Source organism: Phragmites australis, chromosome 12, assembly GCF_958298935.1.
Source record: "Phragmites australis chromosome 12, lpPhrAust1.1, whole genome shotgun sequence".
Taxonomy (NCBI): Eukaryota; Viridiplantae; Streptophyta; class Magnoliopsida; order Poales; family Poaceae; genus Phragmites; species Phragmites australis.
The window spans coordinates 26,600,035-26,624,458 of NC_084932.1; the positions used below are offsets into that span (position 1 = coordinate 26,600,035).

Consider the following 24,424-nt stretch of genomic DNA (forward strand, 5'->3'; position numbering starts at 1 on the left):
AACATTTTTTCTATAATACGGTATCATTTATTAAGTAGAAATTTGGGTACAAGGACATAAACAATGTGGCACCCAAGGCGGTCACCGGTCGGTTTGTTTACCAGAAAATCTAACGAGCGATGTTGCCAACAGCTGGCTCAAATGCTTGCCACCTGCCGCGATCCACATCCCAGCTCCTGCTTGATTTTATCGACCACCTGAGTTGTTCTCTTTACTTCTGAAGAAATTGAAAAAGGTTAGGAGATAAGTACAACAAACGAACTGAGAGAAGTAAGAGACTTGTCATGGGCATTCTCCGTGGTCCCTGCAGGCTGTGCAGCGTTGCTAGGCTCGGCTGCTCCGGCTGTCCGGCGACCAAGATCGGTGGCCGGGTGCCGAGATGGCGACACAGTGTGGGGGCCGTGCCGCCGGGGACGTCCTATACACAGGCTGACCGAAACAAGCTTACTAGTAGCACGACCCATCAGCCCGCGAACAATTGATCCACAAAGCGGGAGAGATCAGCCCAAGTTTAGTTTTTCTCCTTTTTTCTTTTTCTTAGCTTTTTCTTTAAATCCTTGTGATTAATCATCCTGCACTATTTTGAGCCTTTCAACAATGCGAAAGACTTGATTCAACATTTTAAAAAACTGAGTTCAATATTTTTCACATACTATTTCAATATTTCTACATAAAATGTTGTGCTAGTTTGTGATTAACCATCATAAACTATGCTTATATTTTGTATCTTTCAACTTAAAAGACTTGATTCAAAAAAATTCATTTACTATTTCAACATTTTTCACATAAAGTATTGGATTGAATTAGTTTTTCAAAATTTTCAACTAGTATATAAAAATATTGGATTTAAAAAAAGAAAAAAATCATATTAGATATCATTTTGTTGCATTAATTGTAAACAACACCATAGTTCAAACGGATTCAAAAACAGAGTTACGGTTGGACTGAAAAAATCATTTTAAAACAGATTAAAAAACAGTGATCGCGACTTTATTGTAGATAATTTTACTGTAGAATGACACTGTTCATGAAAATATTGTGATGTTTTGCTGTATCATAGGTGTTGTAGCAGTCCTATATCACTAGATCTTGCCCATCCATCTCCAATCCAATGACTCACAACATGGGTAAAGTCACGGGCACCGTTCCTCTCTGACTTTGCTTAGAGTCAGAGGATCCTCATCGCCTCCAATCAAGTGGATGTACCTATCCTTCAACCCCAACCCCAATCCGCTCCGTGGCCCGAGACAAGAGCAATCGCATCCATCCAAACACTCAGGTGCAACGAATCTCAAAGCTCCCTACCCGGAAGTTCTTTTCGGGCGTGCTACTTATGGATGCGAGGGCTCATCTGTCCGGTGGCCAAAATGTCATGCCTTGTAGGAGACTAGGAGCACGTCGGGCAAGCCGCACGTGAGCGGATGGAGACATGGCGTTGGGAGCTTCGTGCCTCGTAGGAGCACGTCATGGCTCGCTCATCTCAGAAGGGCATCGAAGCCAAGTTGGAAGGAGACATTGAGCCATGCCGTTGAGTCATCATCCATGAAGTCACACCTCATGAAGGGGCAATCTAGCGTTTCTGTGTTTGGCCACATGCCAGGAGAGGCCGGGTCCACGCCTTGGGGCCAAGGTGCACAAGGGTCCAAAATGGGCTGCTAACTAGTAGTAAAAATGTTATAGGACCATGGGCCTTGCATTGCTTCTGGAATTTGCACCAAGATTAATTTCGACGAACATATTGTCCTGGTTTTGTAATTCGACAAAGTCATAGCAATCGAGCTTGAATTACCATTTGGTTGTGGAAACATGAAAGCCATGGAATGAATTTGTAGAAGCAAGATTTGTATATGCGCAACATGAATAATGCAACTGACCCTGCAAGTAGTATTGTTTGTTTTATTCTGATCATCGTAAATATTCTTCTTCTTCCTTATCCAATATACATGTTAGCAACCTCCTTCCTTGATTCAATAGCAATAGGAAGATTGGATACAAATTGGATTACAATGACCTCAGGGAGAGGGAGGTCTCAGTTAGCAAGCAGGGGATCGGATCAAAGAAGCTTAGCAAGGGGTTCTAGAGAGAGTTCTAGAAGGTACTAGAGGAAGATTCATGTGAAAAAGCTAGAGGAGGAAGATGAATAGTAGAAGGGCAGAGGGATCCGGTTTGTGTATTCTCTTCTTCAATGACTTCCAGTGTGGGATGTGTTCCTTCTTGTACTCCACGTCCAAAAAGGCTAGCTCAGACTCGCCGCAGGCCATGGCCCATGTGGTAGCCCACTCCAATGTACACATGTCCCTAACATCCCTCCCTTCTTGAGTATCGACTTGTCCCCAAGTTGATGAATTGGAACCATCTGGATCCCATGTTGCCTGTAATGTAACTAGGTATAAGTATTGCTTCAGCATCAGGAAATACCATGAGAAACATACAGATGCAGCCATGCAATGTACTAGCTTCTTTGACTGGCCAGTTTTGACAATGCTTTTTAACAATCTCTGAGCCTCCTCAAGTTGGTCTTATTCTTTCACAGAAACTGAATCAGATTTTTGTCCATATTGATTTTCAATGCTTACTTGTGAATCTGAAAATTTTTGTTTCTTTGATTCATGTAGATCGCCAGTACCCCCTTGTATTGGGTAATTCAGATGCATTCCTCTTCTGGATAACAGCCACAACCAAGTCTTTCTCCTCCAAATTAACCTCTGGACCAATCTCAGCATTCTGGTTACTGCTGATTGGATCGCTTTTCTCATCTGGAACCGAAGAAGAACTTTTGACAACAATCTCGAAATTCTCGAAATGTTCAACACTATCCAAGCCGGGAATTGTGTCTTCACACTTTTTATCTGCCTATTGGACTTCAACTGCACTATCAACAGTCACACCTCCACCAATCTTAAGATTGGCGGTAGCATTCTGACCTTTATACAATGTACCCTCATTATCCACTTCCTTGACATCAGTTGAAGCGATTCCAGGTTCACCAGCACTAGCATCAACACTTGATGAATCTGCGGGTGGTGAGGGCTTATCATCTCAATCTTTATTCGTTCACGTGGTGGTTGCCTACTCTTCCTCTCATTCTAAGCCAATGTCATGTTACTGCCATCCGCAGTAACTTGTTTGCAATCCCACCGAATCCTAGTGTAACTGTATCATCCTGGCTAGCACAACCTTCCTCGGCTTAACAAGCATGTTTCACTTTTCTTGTGTGATGTTGATGTGGATAATCAAGGCTGAAGTTGTAAAGTATTTGAGCAGCTTCTGAGACAACTCAATTAAAGTACATAGCAACAAAATGGTGTTCTGCTCATGGTGAGTAAACGGAGAAGAATAACCCAAGTTAAAATCTTCATTCTACTTCCCAACAACTTCCAGACTGCTTAGATTCCAAACTGCTTCGAGAGTCTCCATTCTCCCTCCTCCCTCCTCCCACCTCCCTCCCACCTCGTCGCTGCCTGAGCAGGACACCGGAAGCCTGCGTGGCCGCAAGGACGGTGGTGGCGGGACTATTTTGTGGTGTCCACCCGGCTTCCTTCCCTCCTTTCTTCCTCTCTACCTCTCTTCTCCCCCTCTCGAGACCGTGGCTCCTTGTCATTGTGCTCAGCGTTCGTGGCAGGCTCAGCGGTCAGATCCACAGTGTGGTGTGCATGGTGGGGGTGGCGCGGTGGCCAGATCTATGTGCCTAATGGTGCGATGCAGTGTTCCGGCGATGCGGCGGCTAGATCCACTTCCCTAGCGGCACGGTGTGGTGGCTTGACATCGCGATGGCCAGATCCACCTAAGCTAGGGTGTGACTGTCGGATCGGCATGCCAAACGTTGTGATGCGGTGGCATGGTGGTGCAACAGCCAGATCTGTGCCCCTGACAGCCAGATCCTCACGCATGTCGGTACAATGGCTGATTCTATGCACTTGGCGGCCAGATCCGTGTGCTAGGCATCCTAATGGTGCTATGCAGCGGCCCGGTGGCCACCTCGTCGACTTGATTTGGTATCTCGTCGGCGCGGCGACCTAGTGATGCATCGACGCATATGCACGCAAAGGCTCGGTGTGCTATGTTGTGTGCATCTTTGTGTGCGCCCCATTTTTTGTAGGTGGAGGGTTCGCCAGTTGGCTTGCTTGCAGCGGATATGCTTCGCTCGCCTGTTGTCTGGTGTTCGTCTAGCAGATGCTCGGTGTGGTCTCGCATGCGCGTACTTGTGTACGTGTGTCTGTTCATGTCAATGTGTGTGTGTCCGTGTGTGCGTGCCATTGCACCTGCCGGTCGGATCCTGTGCTATTGTGGTTGGCACGGTGTGGTGGGCATGACTCGGTTGCCCCCAGTCTCCTTGTGCCATGGCGGCTCCTCCCCTTATTAGATTTCTTCGTGGCATCATGGTCGCGTGAAGCCTCATGGAATCATGGTGGCTTTGGGGTGACGTGTGCTCATGCTAGCTGTGGCATTGGGTGGGGGTTGGGTGCCTCGGGCAAAAGTCTTGCCTGGCGTTTGGCCTAGGCCAACAATGGTGATGACCTGGAGCGTCGCTTTCTCCTTGGAGGCATTTGTCAAAGGTGCTTCTCCCTTTTTCTTTGCCGTGGGATCTTTCAGGTGAAAACCTTATCCATGCCTGGACGGGCGACGGTGGCACTTGGGGCATCGTGTCCTCCCTAGAGGCGTCGCTTTGGAGGATCCCATACCGAGATCTGATGGCCAATGTCTTAGTTGTGGCGGAGCCCTACTTCGGCAATGGTTGTGTGCACTCCGGACCTCTACAAGGGGCAAGTTGTCAGTGAGACCTCTATTCTTTTGGTGTTACGCCCTTTTGTCCACGGGAGGGCTATGGTGGAGTCGGAGCTGTTGCGTTGGGGCGTCCAACGAGCTTGGTGATGATGACATGTGGTGACCGTGGACGGGGACACATGGACATCAAGACAGTGGTTGAGGTCTGTCTCGGGAAGTCAGAGCTGCTTGGTCGTAGTGTGCTATGACCTTGGTAATGATAACTCGTTGGCGGATTCCACGTGTTATTTCTGGAGTGTAGTGTTGTTTGCCTTTTTGTTAGCACTCTTGTCATTGGGTTTTTGCCGGTTGGCCCTAATTCAACCAGGCAGTTGTTAAAATTTGGGCCAAATTTCCCTCATAAATGGGGCCAACTCTCTTCTTCTATAATAACATCGGCATCACTAGTGCCGTCCTTTCGAAAAAAGATTCCAAACTGTTACCACTATTGCTTCCTTATGGGAGGATTTCACTAGCAGTGTGTATATAATGTTCACCAGGTGGTTGCAAGATTTCAATTACACTTCTGATGCTCTATGCAATCCATGTCTTGAATAGTCCCCGCTCCTCCATCAACTGAAACAAGGTATCTTTTTTTTAAGTGGTGACCATAGAGTCAGCTCAGCCAATTCTTTGGATAGAACAATGATGTGCTCAGGTAACTATTCCACACCAAGGAACAACACCACCATGCCTCTGGTGTTTTGAACGTATATTCGATCAACTCCACACATTATCCCTGTAGATCTGAAATTTTGACAAGATGGAGGCGGCCATGGTGGCTTCCATAACCAATTTTTCTCCACTTCACACAACACCCATAAATCATATTGAATAATGGCCATGGCATTGGTCGCAGATCAACTCCATTAGTTGTCGCAGATCAACCCCTTCAGTTGCATAGGCGGCGGCTATGGTTGTGGCTTTGGTAACCTCATACCTTTACCAAGCGCAAACATGTTGATGTTGTTGTTGGGAAGCACGCCCAGACTCCATGGAACTTCGTCAAACGCCCAAGGTACACACGGGCTGGCTTGCACCAGAGACATCGTACTTGAAGCCGCAAAGATCCTAATGTTGATGATGAGCTGCATAGAGGCTTGTGATGATGTCAACACAATGCCTGGAACATGCACGGACGCTAGAATGCCAATGTTGGAGTTGAGGAATTTTGACGAACAGTTTGTGGGCACGTTGATGGTGATGTCACTGGAGGTGGTGTCGAGGGTCGGCGGCGCTGTAGCACCAATGTTGGGGTCAGAGACCGACTCCTTGGCGACACTGGACGTGGCAGATGTGGCAGAGGCATGGTGCTTAGCTGACGACAAGCTCGCCATGGCATCGCGACTACTCATGACCGAGGCAACGTCGAGCTCCTAAAATGACCCATACTAGATGTCGAGCTGACAACAGTCATCATAGATATTTCTGCCATGTAAATCCCCATATGCTTCAGCAACGTCATGCCTTGATCGAAATGCAACAAGAGCCACCACACGTTTTGATCCCTCACACAAGTGCACCTACTCCACCACTCCAAATGGAGCAAACACTTGACGAAGCACCTTCTCGGTGATAGGATAACAAACCTGGTGAATGGTAACTCAAGAACGCAGATTGGTGACCTCGAGTCACTTGTGGGCTTTTCATCGAACATGTGGCGTGCGCGAAGCTTGTAGTCAGGAGAGTAGAATGTGGAGCTAGAAACACAGCATTTACAAAAGCTAGAAACATCAAAGGGCTATGTAGAGTAGAATATGGAGCTCATAATCACATAAAGGCTTAAAAAGATACAGTGTCACAATAACATAAAGCTACACAAGCTAAACCTGAAAAATTGTTAGCGTATTTAAGTTCACGTAGTCAAATTATGTTAAAAGTAACCACCACATAAGCATCCACTCGTGCTGAGATAATACAAGCATTAAGAACTAGGAAACTTCAATCTCGAACTAGGCATACAAGTATTCATGACAGTAGGCTTTGCAAACGCTCACATATGAAATCAAGACTTAGTTAGATCAAGTGATTAAAAATGGAATATTTAGACACATTTCTTTGTAATTTATTTTATGCTCAAGTTGTCTCTTATTTTATGCACAACTACTCAACTTAGTCCAAATTCAAGACTAGCAATTGAAAATGCTAAATACATACAAGTCAAAGCTCAACTACTATGATTATTTTATAAGATAAGATGCAATACAAATGCAACAACAGTAAGATTGAGTGTGTACAAAGATAGCTCCCCTCACACAATGCCATAGAGATTACACACTCCAAGCTCTCCCCTCAGAAAAGCAAACCTGGATGCATCTAGAGGTTTGGTGAAGATGTCGGTAAGCTGGTGTTAGTTGTCTATGTATCTCAACTCAATGTCTCACTTCTTATTGTGGTCTCGCAAAAAGTAAAATCTCACATCTATGTGTTTGATTCTGGAGTGTTGGACTGGGTTATTGGCTAAGCTTATGCCACTGATGTTGTCATATAAAAGTGGCACAGTTTTGAAGTCTAACCCAAAATCTCTTAAAGTAGCAACCATCCATAAAATATGAGAACAACAGCTAGCAGCAGCAACATATTTAGCTTCAGTAGTTGACTGTTCAACACTAGACTGTTTGCGAGAAAACCAACAAATAAGAGAGTTACCCAAGAAATAACAAGTATCGGAGATACTCTTCCTATCAATTCTACAACCAGAAAAGTCGTCACCCGAAAAACCTCAAAGAGAAAGAAAGAGGATGCAAAAAAACAAAAACCATATTCAAGGGTGTATTTGAGATACCTAAAGATGCGCTTCACTGTTCAGATGTCCCTGGTGATGCTTGGAAGCAGGCACACAAGCAAACGGCGAAGTGGATATTGGGTCTTGTCGCCATTAGGTACAGGAGAGAGCCAATCATGCTGCTATACTCCCACTGGTCTGCCGCCTCACCATCTTCATCCGGATCATACGGTCGAGGTAACCATCGGTGTCGTCAAGGGCTTCGCATAGCTCATGTCAAGATTCTTTAGCATATCATTGATGTACTTCGTCTGGTGGACGAATGTACCTTACTTGCATTGCTTGATTTGAAGCCTAAGAAAGAAGTTGAGCTCGCCCATTATCGACATCTCGAATTCACTGCTCATAGTTTTTGCAAATTTGGCCACAAGTGCATGAGAAGAGACACAAAAATGATATCATCCACATATATCTAAAGTAGTAGGAAATTATTGCCTTGCCTAAAGGTGAACAATATTTTATCGACCAACCCCATCACATACTCATGCTCTAACAAGAAGGACTTAAGCTTATCATATCAAGCCCTATGCACATGCTTAAGCCTATACAAAGCCTTCTGAAGCTTGTAAACTCGATGTGGGTATTTGGTGTGCTCAAAACCAGAGGGTTGCTTGACATAGACCTCTTCTTCTATAAACTTATTTAGGAAAACACTTTTGGCATCCATTTGATACAACTTGAAACCGTTGGATGCCAAAAATGTGAGGATCATAATGGCTTCTAATCTAGTTACTGGTGCAAAGGTCTCTTCAAAGTTTATCCCCTCTATTTGAGTGAAACTCTGAGCCATAAATCTAGCTTTGCTTCGAACTACATACACATTCTCTCCCTGTTTGTTCTTAAAGACTCATTTTGTGCCTATGGTATGAATATTTAAAGGTGGTTCTACAAGGACTCAAACTTGGTTTATCTCAAAGTTTTCTAGTTCTTCATGCATGGCATTGACCTAATCTAAATTAGAAAGAGCGTATCCAACATCATAGGGCTCAAAAGAAGTAAAAAAATGCAAAATCAGTGAAATGAGCAAGTTGAGTAGATTTGCACCTCGTTACCCTTTCACCAAGGTCGTCGATCATCAGTTGTGGAGGATGTCATCGTTAAATGGGTTGAGGAGCCTCACGTTGTGAGACGATCTCCCCCTCAAATGCTACTGGTGCAGGCTCGAATGCAGCTGAAGTGAAAGTAGAGGGTGCAGGACTCTCTGCCAATGTAGAAGAAGCAGGAGCTAGCTCTGAAACATGTGTGATAATAGGAAGTAGTGGATCATCCTCATCATCACCGAGAGCTGGAAGGTCGCCATCTACAAAGATGCTTCCACTCATATCTTGATCACCTACACACTCAAGAGTAGGGCTAGCACAAGGGGTTGATTCATCAAATGTCATATCATAGGACTCCATGATGGTGTTAGTGTCAAAATTATAAACTCTATAAGAATGACCATGAAGAGAATAACCCAAGAAAATCTCATCAAAACAATGCAACTCGAACTTATAAAGATTACCACGCTTTAGGATTAAGCAACGATAACCAAAAACTCTCAAGTGAAAAACCTTCGGCTTCCTCTCAAAGTGAAGCTCATAAGAAGTCAAATTCAAAATCGAGCGCAAGAAAATCCGATTAGAGATATAGCAAGCTATGCTAATAGCCTATGCCAAAAACTTCCTAGAAGTCCTAAGCTCATCAAGCATCGTCCTAGCTATCTCCACCAAAGTTTGATTCTTCCTTTCAAAAATGATATTCTGTTGAGTAAGGCGTGGGGCAAAAAATTGATATCCAATGCCATGTTTAAGACAGAAAGTATCAAAGAGATAGTTCTTGAACTTGATATCATTATCACTGCGAATTGCTTTCAATGCACTAGGGAGTTCCTTGAACAATCTCAAAGCTAAAATCTAAAAATGTGAAAACACTTCATCCTTACTCACAAGAAAGAATACCCAAAAGTAGCGAGAGTAGTTATCAACAATAACAAGTACATACCACTTCCCACCCGCCGAACGAACTCGAGAAGGATCAACATTGTCCATATAGAGAAATTCTCCTAGTTGTTTAGTCATCACCAGATTGACTGGTGGGTGAGAGGCCGCAATCGTATTGCCATGCCGATAAGGAGCACAAACAAGGTTCTTCTCAAACTTGAGCTTGGACAATCATCGGATCAAGCCGAGGGCACTCAAACGAGAAAGCAAATCAAAGCTCATGTGCCCTAACCTCCTATGCCACATCCAAAGCTCAGAAGAAGGTTGTGCAATTAAACACCGAGAAGAATCATGAAACTCAGAAAAATCGACACCAAAAACTCTCCCAACTCGAAAAATCTGACAAACCAAAGCGCCTAATGAATCAAGAACTCAAGAAGCATCACGCTTGAAGCGCACTTCCAAGTCGTCATCCAACAACTGAGATACAGAAAGCAAATTGTATCCCAGATACTCCACCAAAACCACATCTTTGAGAGTAAAACATCATCGGGGTGAGGCTGGAGAACTATGATGCATCTCCGATCATATGGCGCGAACTATCGGAATCGATGAGCCACTTGTTCTCCAGGACTCCGCCTACCACCTACATATGAGAAGTGCAGTAGGTGGATGGCTCAGTACTGGGGTTAGACAGAAACCTCTTGGGAATCCAGTACTGGGTCATCCATCCTGAAGCAGTAAAAGCAGACGCAGGCATATCAACACTAGTATGCTAGGAGTGAGTACCACGAAGAGGAAAGTGTGGGTCATCAAAGCGTTGTGACTCAGAGCATCTAACACGTGAACCAAAATCATATGAGTTAAGGTAAGATTCACGCAAGGCACCACCTCTAGGAGAAAACTGAAGAGCGCTAGAGACTCGTGAGTAAGAGCGAGGAAAAGACTCATGTACACCAAAAGAGGGACGATACATATCCCGAGTACTTCACTCCAACTCACGTTGCTCATTCTCCTACGGCAAAAGAAAAACCCAACTAAGTGACCCTCTCTCTAGCAATAGGTGCAATGGTAGCGTCTCTCAGGAACTCGACTGCTGGTCACTCTAGACTCTCTCACAGGGGCTGTCATCTTAAGCTATGGAATTCTCTTGGGTTGTGGTGTGGGTTTCTTATTGGTCAGTTGTGGTGTGAGTTTCTTCTTGATGGGTATTGGTGTGACATTGATTTTGGAGTTTTTAGTTTCTAGGGTAGTAGGTGAGGTAAAAATAGTCTTGCCAACCACATTGTAAGCTACCCTCTCAAAACCCAACTCGAGAGCCAAAACCACCTTATCGGCACACATCTTGGTCTTGGGAAAGATCAAATACATTTTACCCTTGCCTTTTGAGCACTTATCTACAAGAGAAAGGAGATACTTATTCTCGGCCATGAGTTTCTAAACCTGCACTCTAACCCAGCTGAGTTTGTCCTTAAGAACTATGCAGATGGAACAGTTTGCTGCACATCCTTGGAACACTCAACACATCCTTGGAACACTCAGCACTCTCCAATCTAGACTCTAGCTCTTGAATATGCTTGGCTTTCACTTCAACATCCTTTGTGAGCAAAGGGTAGTTTTTGCAAGCTCCTAGAGGAGTAGGTCTAGAATCCTCCTCAAGGAGCTTCTTCTCAGCAGTCTCAAGTCGACTGGCAACTTGAGCATGAAGAGTTTGAAGCTCGGCAAGTTCAGTCATGACAATCATACAACTCTCACAATCCTCATCTTTTGCCCTAGACCTAAGCAAAGAAACCTCAGTTGACACAGACTTATACATAGGCCTAAGCTCCTTCAACTCACGAACTACTTTCTTATGTAACATATTCTGGCTAACAAGAGCATCATTCAAGGGTATCCATCTGAGCAGAAAGCTAGTCGTAGGAATGCAATATCTCAGAGGGATCAAGCTCAGGGTCGCTGCCATTGTCGTCCGTCATGAAGCAAAGGCCGATGAAGTTCTTATTCTTCTTGTTGTTCTTCATGGTCTTCTCCTCCTCCTCTGAGCTCTCATCCTCACTTGAGGACGTGTCATTGTCGCTAAAAGCTATCACAAAAGCCCGTGACACCGTCTTGGCTGCCTTCTTGGTCATCTTGTTGTGGTTTTTGAGGAAGGGCTTCTTGTTCCTCTTATGTTTGTCGTGGTCGTGATTACGGTCTTCCCATTTCTTGAGCTTGGGATAGTCCACCTTGAAGTGAGTGGTGTCACCGCACTAAAAATGGACACGAGAACCACCTCTCCTCTGGTCTCACTGGTTGTTGTAGAAGCAGGTGAACTTCTTCACAATCAATGTAAGATCGTCATCGTCAAGCACATCCACATGCTCCTGTGATAGAGACCAAGGAAAACAAATCAAATCCACAAGTTAAAGTATTAGCACACGAAAAGCCAATCTTGCCTAATTGCCACCACTATGTCTTGAAACCAATGCCATATTCTGAGATAGTGGGTTTTCAAGACCTATCCTAGCCGCATTGGCTATCTTGGTGAACTTGAGCTTACTAAAGTGTTCATCATAAATTAATGTGTCATAACTGGATGACTCATCAATGTTCGAGATCTTTACTTCCCATATGCTACGGTCAAGAGCATAGAGAAGCTTGATTGTACTCTCATGATCAGAGCAGGGCAAAACCCCAATAGATCTAAGGTTGCCAATAATTCCATCAAAGTTAACAAACATAGCATCCAAAGACTCTCTGAGTCCTTACACAAACATCTGATATTCTAGATTGTATGTGCTCTACCGTCTAGCCTTGTTTTGGTTAGCACCCTCATGAAAGACACTCAGAGTAGACCAAATCTCCCTAGCAGTGTAGAGGTGCTGGACCCTATCGAACTTATTACGACTTAGGCTAGTGAACAATATATTTCTAGCCTTGTTATTGGCTTCATATTATTCAATCTGGGCCTGAGAAGTACGAGTAATGGGAATCTTATAGTTGGAGTCAATGATCTCCCATATGGCACTTCCTTGGATCAAGAGATAAGCCTTCATGTGCATATTCTAATAGGAAAAGTCACGACCTTTAAAGAGCGGGATCTTTCCATATCTCTCCATTGTCGCCTACGAATCAAAAAACTGGTTAAGGTCAACTAGTGATCTAACATGGCTCTAATACCATGTAGGACCAAGAATAGCGAATAGCGGAGGTGAATAGGTGCCTCACCAAATTTTTGGATGACCTTCTCCCATTCTTTCACCCAACACACCTCAAAACAACATGCGGAAGCAAAAACTCAAGAGAAATATATTGCACCAAAAGATCCTCTAAGAAAGCGTGGCTCTCATGGATATAATTGAGCAGTAGGTTCCATTGAAAACCAATCCATACATTATCGCACACAAAAGCTTGTAATTTGAGAAAAAAACACTTAAATCCAAGAAGATAGTTACCGAGTGAAGAACTCTTCAAGCTAATGATTTAGAGAAAATAGAATTTAAGACCAATTATAAATGTGAATTTTATGTCTCTAGCAACATAAAGAACCACTTCAACATGGTGAAGAATTTCAGCTTTCAAATAAAAAAATTACAACAAAAATCGAGAAAATTGCAACCAAGCAAGGGAGCCAATAGAGAGAAACTAGAAGGAGATGAACACAAGCACAAGAGGAAACATAAACTTCATATTTTGCAGATGAACACCCTATTTTCGGTGTATTACAATTTTTTGCATATAAAATCTCGCACCTAATACATAGGCTAAGCACTCATCTCTTCCTCTGCTAAAACCCTAGCACACAACTCTCAAATTGATGGCTCAACCAGCCCTCCTCCTCTATTTATAGCCTAGGTTCTTTGATCCCTAAGTTTCCTAGACCGTTCACAAAATGTCTCTCTCTTTCAATACACTCATACCTACCACCGAGGGTATCATCGAGGGTATTTTATCCATCTTTTTTTCTTATACATTGGATGGTTGTGACGCCTTCATGACTTAGCTTTGCGATAATGTCACGTGCACTCCATCCTTTTATGGTTTTGAGGCCAAACCGCGAAACCACTTTGCATGCTTCTCAAAGTATGACTCACCGCCACTTGCTTACACCTTAAGCAAGCGATCCGATGTCGACGCGTGTATTTCATCTTGTGATCCTGACCGCCGACAAGTCTCTCCCGCTTCCGATCACTCGGGCTACCTTGTCACTTACACTGTTATCCCTTTCACTTAACTTTGTCAACACACCATCTTCATCTATCTTCTTACGCTTTGCTTGAGCTCCACATGTACCCATGACTCTACCCGACCTCTTTGATAGTTCGGCACCAAGCACCACGCTTAGCCCCAATCACCCTATCGTCAACCGGCAAGTTGTATCCATTACCTGCACATCATAAGACAAGCATAAACGTATCTCCAACTCCATCATAGATTAGTCAAAATCAAAATCCTCAATCAAAAAACTCATCTCAGAAAATTGTGAACGCCGGATGGTACAGTGTTGCGAACCCTTCATCGCTGGACCATCCGGTGAATGCAACCCATCAAACAAGCAAACTCTCTGGAAAAATTAGTCAGGCATGCACATCCTCTATCATCGGACCATATGGTGTATAAAATTCCTAAACTCTGCCTCCTGGAATGCTTCAACGTGCACAGTGCCTCATCGCCGAACCATCCGACATGTACAAATTCTCCAGCGCCAGATCATCCGGCGAGTGCAAACTTCCTGGCTCATGGACAAAAATTCTAATTTCATTTTTCTCCAGCTCCAGTTAATCATAATCATAATCATGCATTATAATACATAAACATGCTCATGCAAAACCGAAAATCATCAAACCAAATCAACATCAATTTCAATCACTCGTCACATATAAATCAAGGCACTTGTCAACTTGGTTTCTCATACTCCATCCTACTGCGCCGACATGCATCGACGAACGAGAGAGCAGATCTCTAGAACCTATCACTCTTAGGATCCTGCACCAGTAGAGAGAATAAGTTTTTGAGAACGCTCGGCGCGACTGCTCATGATCTGCTTCATCAACGTCATCAATTGTTCGCGCGATCTACTTCCTGATAGTCATCAAGTCACCTTCTACATCATCACGGTTTGCTTCCTCTATGACTCCTTCATCATTGTCTGATGCATCCCTATCACGGGGGCCTTTGCATCTCATGCTGCTGACGGGTAAGTTCATTGTGATCCGTCATGTTTAGTATACATGTTTTCTTGCTGCTTTTGTCTTACAATATATTATAGAGATATATGTCTAAGAATAGACTCTTGCAATATGATGATGATAATCGATCTGTTTATGTTTATATTATATTTAAAAATTAAATTAAATCTGAAAATACTATTTTATCTAACAGAAAGGAGGGGGCATGAGATGGCCAATTGTTCTCTATCCTTATTGGTGAGGCGTTCTTGGCGCACAGATGAGCAGCCAGGTTAGCCGAGCGCCTTACATGAACTGGAGAAAAAGAAGATAAATTCAAGCTTAATTTGCTCTTGATGTTGGCCAGGATTCAAATCCTCGGCATTTAGTCCAGTAAATTAAGCTTTTAGCAGAGATGATCCTTCTCATCCAATCCATATACTTGCACACACAGGATGGATCTGGCTTGTCAAGTGAGTTGAGTATGTTGTTTTCACTATGTCTAAACCATGGCCAACGACTGTTGCTAACGTATGATTTTCTCTCGTGTCGATCGACTTCTGTCTGGCTTGATTTGGACTGTTGCCAACGACTGTTATCTAATATATCATAAAGTTAAAAAAAAAACTGGGCCCAAAAAAATGTTTTCAAGCTAGTCTACCTGCCGTTGCCAAACGCGGTTAAATTTGGTTTATTATCTAACCACTTTGCTGACACCTTGGATGCAGTGGGTAGCAGTGACAGATGCAGAGATTATACAATCGAGTTACATGTTTGGTAGGCCAACTTCTTCAAACGTTTGTCGCATAATTTATTCGAAAAATGTTCATTTCATGGTTGCCTTTGAATAAATACCAGTTAAATGCTTGTGTTACAATAAAAATATAAATATTAAATATGGTGACATCAAGCATAAACTCAAACTATAAAGATATGGATACGTCGAACGAATACATACGATACCATAGTTTGATTTCAAATAGGATCTGAAAAAGGAGTAGATTATCTACTAATTTTCTCTCTAATTTATATATTTATTTTTATTAATAAAATATATATCCTATATCCATAACCGATAACGAAACAGGGAGACTGAAAGACGAGAGTGGATGAAAAAAAATTATAAATTAGTTGAATTTTAGGAGATTTTATTAGATGAGAGTAGAGTAGAGGGAAGAGATGACACGTGAATCAAGTGCTATATAAATATAGCAGAGATAATTTATGTTTGAATGAATACTATTTGTGTTTGAAACTTTGAATTAATTTATTCGGAAGTGTTCACTTCATTTCACTTGCTCGTCTAGTTTAATTAGGTTGGCTTTGGTCACCAGATAGACCAGACCGAACGCAATTAGCAGCACCAAGCCATCTCAAACACAGGTTAATTAATTAATTGCTGCTGCTGCTGCTGCAGCAGCACCAGCAACGTAAGGTTGAGACCAGAGACCAGACCACCGCTGCACGCTCCTAGACCCGGTCCACGGGCCAGCCCGAACTGATGGAGCAGCGGCTCTGGCTTGGTCCATGCGGCCGGTGCACCGAGGCGCGTGTCAGCGCGTGGGCCCGCGAGGAAGGCAGGCGGAGCCGTTGGTCGGTTGGCTGAGCGCCACCGTTGCTGGGTCCGGTCCGGTCCGGGTCAGACCGTAGCCCATGGATAGCCGCCGTTTTATCCGCCTGGTTTCCCTGCCCTTGCTTGGCTGCTTCACTTCCACTCTTCCTATGTCTTACAAGGAAAAAGGAAGGGAACAAACACGGGCTCTTCGCTCGTAAAAACGAAAATAATAAGATGTAAGATGGGTTTTTGAACCGGTTCTAGGACTCGAGGGAGAAGGCTCGTCTAACATAACTGCTCTTTAACATGGTTACTGACCGTGAGTCCTCCTACGTTTAAGTCCACGTGTCAATGATCACATCAGCGGATAGTTCACGTTAGAAGAATCATTTTTGGATTCGAGTCGGGGTAGGATGGAAAAAGTTACATATTCATACCACCGTCAAGACAAGATGGGAAATATTTGGTGCAAATGGTCTGTCTACTGCAAATATCAAACTCCAACCGTCAGATTCTTATTTGAAGGCTAATATTTATTCCATCATCCCACTTAGATGTAACTGTTCAGGTTTTACCGTCATGCGGAGGGTTTCGTGTAAAGGTGCTCTATTGGATGATGAAATCTTACCCACGTGAACGTGAGTCGCTGCATCAAAACCCGATAATTATCATCCATTGCTCACACCTTTGCAGTAGATAGCTTATTTGCACCTAATATTTTCTCAAGACCTGTGGTTTATTTCTCTTTTCAGCTCCTCCTTATGGTTTAGATCAGATGTGCTACAAGTCGGAAAAATTGCAAACATAGCCTCCCTTTGAAAATCACAAGTACTTTTAAATGATACCATGAGTTCCGTCTCTAAAGGTTAAAACTAATATCGTTAGTTTTTGCTTTTGGCGCGTAGTGTGTGTCTAAGATCTTAACTTCATATAAGGTGACGGCCATATACGGAATGCAAATCACGATAATGGGTGATCAATCGCTCATGAACACTGGTAGCACTCTTGCAAACTTGAATCAAGAGGAGGCAACTATTGTGTGGTTATATCCGATGCAAGCGAGAGAGATGAGAACAAGAGAAGACGAAGGAAAATTGGAGTAGTTTATTTGTCTTATTTGTATGCAGCTCCACGATCTATTTTTTTAAGAAAAAAATGCAAGTCTCAATTTCTTTAACATTTTCTTCAATGTGTTTCTTTCCACGCCCTTATCAACTAAGCAAGTTAATCGGGCAGTTGATTTTTTTTCTTTTACAAGAAAAAATTCTCATTTTCCCTATTTTAATGTGCAACCTAGCACTCTTGGGAGACTGTTTTGTGCAATCCAGTTCCCTCCTTTTTTGGCTTTTGATTCCAACCTAGAAGTGTACTAAAAGTAGTAGTAGATGGAAAGTAACGTTAGCAGCGCGGCTATTCTTCAGAGTTCAGACCCTTTAAGCCTTTACTGCTGACCATGTGTGACAGCGTTGGTAGGACCCAGTTTGACTTCGAAAAAAAAGAACGAAAGAAAGAGAAAGAGAGAGAAAGAGATGCAGGCATAGAGAGAGATGCAGGCAGAGTGACAGTGACAGTGACAGTAAAACTTCGTGTTAATGAAGTCGGATAAATTACCAGAACCAGATGTGAATGTTGTCAGATTCTACTGCCACGGTAACTTCACTTGAAGTAGCACAGCTGATGTTTAGTGTAATAATCAGATATCGAGTAGATACCTGCTTGATTTTGTATTTTGTAGCCCAACATATTTCAAACACAGTTTGATACAGAAAATCAATAGCAAATGAGTGCAGAGAGCATCCTGTATAAATAAATTCAGGACAAAATGGAACAGCAAGTGTGAGTTGTTGCACGTTCTTATCCATGCAACGTCCACGCGGCGGAAAAAGAAATTTAAAAATTGTTATAAAAGAAAAGAAATTAAAATTCGTGCACATGCGTGGTGTCAACCAGACACCACGAAATAAATATATGACGGGGAGGGAGACTAAGAAAGCAAGCTATGTAGTATTTTAATTTCATGGCAATACTACTTGGTAGTTGTTTGCTAGATTCTTGGATTTTGCCATGGGCATGAATGATAGAAAAAAATTTGTGTGGAAAGTCAAAAGTTTATGTGTTCAAAGTCGAAGTGTAGCATACGCTCTAGTGTAATTTAGGCGTCTCGACTCTTGAGTCAAAATGTGTATATTTTTTTGCAGATGCATGTCATGCTTTTGTTGTTTCTTTTTTTTTTTGACGCAGCATTATGTTCATCTACTAGTCATTCATTTTTGTTTCTTTAATCTCGTCAAATCATAAGAATATAGAATTAACAAAGACAATCTTTTCGTAAAAATCTCTATGCCCTTGATTCAGTTGCTCCATTTAGCTTACATATATCCGTAAGGATCATATGTGCATAGAGTTAGCATCACCTGCGAAACACACTTGTCGCGCATCTGTACATCCTTTTATTTTTGAAAGCATCATCGTTCCACAAACGAAATTGTCCATTCAAAAGAAGTCAAAACTGCAGTTACTACGATATCGTCAGTTTCCATCCCTATACTTTAACAATGCTATTCAATCGGAACGAATGTGATATTTGTTTTTGGATTTTTCCTTAAACTTCCATGGATTTAAATCAGTATTGTGAAACGGAGACAGCAGACCGACCGTTGAAGTTGTATTGTAAACAGAGGTAGTAGACCACTTGGAAGTGTTTGTTTTCCTTGATTTTACTTCTACTAATAAATGGATTTAGATCCTTTAACTTCACACGTCTGAGTCAGAGAATAACAGTAAAATGTGTCTGGTGCACTCGGCAGGCCCTACCGGACGGGATTTTCAAGCGATTAACCGCATGATTAGCCCGCGGTTTCATTTCTTTCTCTCCTGTGGCATCGTCCTGTCCTTCTCTCTCCACCCTGCTTCTTCACAAAAGAGAGAGGAGGTAGATAAAGGACAGACTCTTTGCCTTCTTTTCCTCACAGCAGCTGCACAAAAGCGTTCGTTGGCTGCCTGCCTCGTCCGGGCTTTGGATTCCCAAGAATTCCATTCCAAAGCTGAATCTTGGGACCCCGCGCCCGGCTGTGCGCGCCTGCTCCTCTTCCTCTTCCCTCCCTTCCTCCTGCTCCCGCCGCTCCAGCGAAAGGGGACCGAGGGAACGCGAGCAAATCTTGGGGATTTTGCCTTTGCTCGCGCCCGTGCCGGTGGATTCGCTCGAGCGGGGGCCGCCAGCCCTTTTTTCGTACTCCGGGTTGGGTTGGGTTGGATTTGGTTACGAGGTGTGGTTGTGGGGTGGGAGGAGAGAGCTCGGGGGAGGCGGAGTGGTTAAGTGGTTCTTGGCTTCTTCCTGCGAGGGCGAGCCCGGCCGGTTGGGCCGTGTCGTGCCATTAAAGCCGGCGCCATTGGGTTTCCCTCTCTCTATCTGTCTCGCTCTCCCTCTCTCTCTAGCTGCAGATTGGTGCGGTGCGCTGCGTACCTAAGCGGTGGTTGGGGTTGGGTTCCTGCGCCTGCCCGGAGCTCGACTGGGGCTCGGAAGTCCAAACGCGCCGCCTTTCCGGCGCTCCTCTGCGGAATTCTTGCGTTCTTGGGCTCCGAATCTCGCCGCCGCAGGTGTGGGGGGTTGATTCGTGGTGTCTCTTGGTTGTTGGGGGTGATTTGGGCGCCTGGATGGGAAGGATTTGAGTGGTTTGGAGAGGAAGAGGAAGGGGTTCTGATTTGCCGTGGTATGTACCATGAGGAAGCTCTTCTTCTCCGAGTCGACCTGCAAGGAGACCAAGCTCCACTCCGCGCCCCACTCATGGCTGCCGCTCGAGAGAGGGAAGCTCTCCAAGTTCTCCGGCCATGCCGGCGGCACCTCCATGTAAGCGCCTGTCCCTTGCTCAAGATTCTGCAGGATGCGCTAGTTATGGTTGAATTTTGTTGCTCAAGATTCAGTCTTTTAGATGCTGATGTTGGTTTTGATGTGTAGAACCGGTTGATTGAGATGTTCATCCTTTTTTCTGATGTCTGCGGTGCAGAGAGTCTTTGATGAAGATGCCAGAGCCGGCGGTTCTTCCGCACTTCAAGCCCACGGACTATGTTGACATATTGGCTCAGATACATGAGGAGCTGGAGTCTTGCCCTCCGGATGAAAAGTCCTGCCTGTACCTGCTCCAATTTCAGGTCTTTCGTGGCCTTGGGGAGGCCAAGCTATCACGGAGGAGCCTTCAGTCTGCGTGGGAGAAGGCAAGCACGATACATGAGAAGCTGATCTTTGGGGCGTGGCTGAAATACGAGAAGATAGGAGAGGAGGCGATATCCGACCTCCTCAGCTCGTGTGGCAAGTGCTCCCAGGAGTTCAGGCTGCTGGATTTCATGTCACAGGTCTCCACAGAGTCACATGTGATGAGCTATGATGATGAGTCTGATGAATTTCGGGGCTCCGCGGTGATTCATTTCCGGATAAGAGATGATATGATTGTATGTGATCGGCGGAAGCTCGCAACTTTGTCAACTCCACTGTATGCGATGCTTAATGGTGGATTTAGGGAATCGTATCTTGAGGTCATTGACTTGACTCAAAATGGCATCTCCCCCATTGGCATGAGGGCAATCAGTAAATTCAGCCTGACAAGAAGACTACCATATTTGTCAGCAGATGCTATTTTGGAAATGCTTGACTTCGCCATTAAGTTTTGCTGCAAGGGTCTCAAGGATGCTTGTGAGCGAAAGCTTGCTTCTTTCGTCTGTTCAAGGCAAGATGCTATAGACTTCATGGAATGTGCTCTTGAGCTGGACTGTTCCATCCTTGCTGCTTCATGCTTGCAGGTGCTCTTGAATGAACTTCCGGAATGCTTGAATGATGAACAAGTGGTTGGAATATTCTCCTGTGCAAATAAGCAGCAGAGGTTGACAATGGTTGACAATGCATCTTTCTCCCTATATTGCCTTCTTACTGAAGTCTCCATGAGCACCAACCCGACATCGGATGTCACTGTAAATTTCTTGGAAAAGCTGGTGGAGTCAGCATCAGATTCTAGACAGAAGCAGTTGGCCTTTCATCAGCTTGCATGCACGAGATTGCTAAGGAAAGATTATGCTGAAGCTGAGCGCCTGTTCAATGCAGCCTTTTGTGCTGGCCATCTCTATTCAGTAGTGGGTTTGGCTAGATTGGCCTCTCTAAGGGGTAATAAACATTTTGCTCTCAAGTTGCTAGACTCTGTGATGTCATCTCGGTGGCCTCTTGGATGGATGTATCAAGAGAGAGCACTGTATTCGGATGGTGATAGTAAGTTAGAAAATCTTAATAAGGCTACTGAGTTGGACCCTACTCTTACATATCCCTACATGTTCCGAGCTGCATCTTTGATGAAAAGGCAAAGTGTTGAAGCTGCACTGATGGAGATCAACAGGATCCTGGGATTCAAGCTGGTGTTGGAATGCTTAGAACTAAGGTTCTGTTGCTACCTTGCTCTTGAGGATTATAGAGCTGCCTTACGTGATGTGCAAGCAATCCTCACACTTGATCTAGATTATCGTATGATTGGTGGCCGAGTGGCTGCCAAACAGCTGCGTATGCTTGTGCTGGAGAATGTAGAGCAGTGGACAACTGCTGACTGTTGGATGCAGCTTTATGATCGGTGGTCATCTGTGGATGATATAGGATCCCTCTCTGTCATATATCAAATGCTGGAGTCAGATGCTGCTAAAGGAGTTTTGTACTTCAGGCAATCTCTACTGCTTCTCAGGTAACTATATTAGTTTATGTTATTGCACAGAATAATAGTTAGCATAATTCAGTACAATAGAGTCAGTCCATAATTGGCATACTAGATGCTCATGCTACCGCACATGGTTTGCATGCCTGGCATGTCTTGCACCTACTAGTGTGATGTATCTGGATTCTGGAATGCCAAATCAGTAGTTGACTGATCAGAATGTTTGCACATGCCTTGTGTGCTAACGTACAGCATGGCCTTATTTTTCTGGCAGCAATATCTGGGATGTTAGGACTTATACAATTTCATTCACTTTTTACCAGATTAAATTGTCCTGAGGCTGCAATGCGCAGCTTGCAGCTTGCTCGCGAGCATGCTGCAAGTGATCATGAACGGCTTGTTTATGAAGGATGGATATTGTATGATACTGGACACTGTGGGGAAGGATTGCGGAAAGCGGAAGCATCAATTGCAATACAGAGGTCATTTGAGGCATTCTTTCTAAAAGCTTACGCTTTGGCCGATTCGAGTCTCGATCCTTCTACCTCAGCTACAGTTGTATCACTTCTAGAAGATGGATTACGGTGTCCCTCAGATAGACTCCGGAAGGGTCAGGTATGGTTCTTGCTACCCCCACATCTTTGTCTCAATTCCACTTAGCTAAACAGACCATGCATGATAAGGAGCTTTTGTCCTGTTTCTGCTGTGACATTTTACAAATGTAGAGATCTAAGTGGTCTTATACCAAAAATAGGAATATAATTGCAACTCATAAAATTTGCTGAGGGTTTCATCGCAACACTGTCTTGGGATAATATGGAATGGAAATTTGTTTCCTTGTTTTTCGAGTGGTCTCGAAATCTTTCTATTGATTTCGCAGTTCAGGTATGCATTTGTTCATTTGCCAGGTGTTGGCATACTTTGTTAGGAAGTTAAGATGTCCTATCCATTGGTGCATTTAGTATGGGAATGGCACTCTCAACATTAAAATCGGATGTCCTGGTGCTTGTAACATGGCAACTGATCATCAACTGAGCTGTCCAATAGTGATTCAATTTCCTATCGTGTGGTTGTCCTGTTATCTAAAGTTAGAACATCCGATAACATCTGGGCTACTGAGAATTTTCATTTTTACCGTATAGATAAGTAGATTGTCCCTTTCAATTGCTAATCTAAAGAAATGTGAATTTCCTATCGTAACTTTTGTTACAATAGGAAATTCACATATTTACCATATAGATAAGTGAACTTCCTATTGTAACTTTTGTTGTTACCTTAGCTGCTTGCACTTAGGCCTTTTTGCATATCTGTAGTATTATAGTTTGTGATGTTCAGAAAGTGTGCATAACTGCATCTTATACACAATTGTTGAATATGTTTAGGCTCTGAACAACCTCGGGAGTGTTTATGTGGATTGTGGGAAGCTAGACCTGGCAGCTGAATGCTACATCAATGCCCTAAAGATTGGCCACACCAGAGCGCATCAAGGCCTTGCAAGGGTTCATTTCCTTAGGAACAATAGAACTGGTGCGTATGAAGAAATGACCAAACTAATAGAGAAGGCCAGGAACAATGCATCAGCATATGAGAAGAGATCAGAGTACTGTGATCGGGAGCTAACGAAAGCAGACTTGCAGATGGTCACCAAACTCGACCCTCTGCGAGTCTACCCCTACAGATATCGTGCTGCTGGTAAGCGCTGCTTCCTGCATGGCATATCAGTTTATTATAGTTTTGGTTTGACAAACCTAAGCTGTGACATGATTATAGACCACCAGTTTCAAAGCAGATTGAAACTAGGGATATAAAAATCTGGATGCAGTAGTTTAGTTGTTAATAGATGTAGCTCATCTGTGCTCAACTCCCAGTGGCTTGTGCTACATTAACTAACCAACTGGATGCAGTAAGAAGTCAATGTGATTTGCCATATTCTATGTTCAACTTGATCAGTAGGTGTAACAACCATAATATATTTCATTCAGTTCATGAATTAGCTTATCTGTTTAATGTTCCCATGCCTCCTCGGCTGACGCGGACTCTGTTCTGATTTGATACCCAGTGCTGATGGACAATCACAAGGAGAAAGAGGCCATCGCGGAGCTGACAAAGGCGATCGCCTTCAAGGCAGACCTCAACCTGCTCCACCTGCGCGCGGCCTTCCATGAGCACATCGGTGACATCTCGAGCGCCCTCCGCGACTGCCGCGCGGCCCTCTCCGTGGACCCCAACCACCAGGAGATGCTCGAGCTTCATCACCGGGTGAACAGCCAGGAACCCTGAGTCCATGGTGTATATACAGGATCTCTCATAGCCAACCAACCATGCCAGTGTATGTTTTGTACCATACACAGCAGATCAATGTAAGGATAGCAGCCATTTAGGTCCCCTTCAAAACCAACCCCATTCCTTGTGTCCTCAATTAGATATGCTGTTCATCATAGTCTCCTTTTAGTAAATTATTGTCAATTTGTGATTAAGCCTCCTAATTGTAATAGCCCATGTTGCCAAAAAAAAGTTTTGACTATCTCATGTGTAAATGAAATGGGAAAAGAATGGAAGCTTTTGTC

The 24,424-nt window shown here is 43.8% G+C and overlaps 1 protein-coding gene across 1 annotated transcript; it reads left to right on the plus strand.

Annotated features, from left to right (window-relative positions):
- Positions 1 to 19,028: 19,028 nt before the first annotated feature.
- LOC133886254 (ETO1-like protein 1) lies at positions 19,029 to 24,424 on the plus strand. The gene is made up of 5 exons (XM_062326000.1): positions 19,029 to 20,020; positions 20,178 to 21,887; positions 22,181 to 22,472; positions 23,240 to 23,549; positions 23,917 to 24,424. Exons 1-5 carry the CDS (start codon positions 19,893 to 19,895, stop codon positions 24,135 to 24,137), a joined length of 2,661 nt encoding a protein of 886 aa, XP_062181984.1. The 5' UTR covers positions 19,029 to 19,892; the 3' UTR covers positions 24,138 to 24,424.

Excerpts from the sequence above, each read along its gene's own strand:
- LOC133886254 (XM_062326000.1), top strand. The coding sequence starts at position 19,893 with ATGAGGAAGCTCTTCTTCTCCGAGTCGACCTGCAAGGAGACCAAGCTC. Across the intron at positions 20,021-20,177 it reads CATGCCGGCGGCACCTCCAT|AGAGTCTTTGATGAAGATGC; the intron begins GTAAGCGCCTGT and ends TCTGCGGTGCAG. Across the intron at positions 21,888-22,180 it reads CAATCTCTACTGCTTCTCAG|ATTAAATTGTCCTGAGGCTG; the intron begins GTAACTATATTA and ends ACTTTTTACCAG.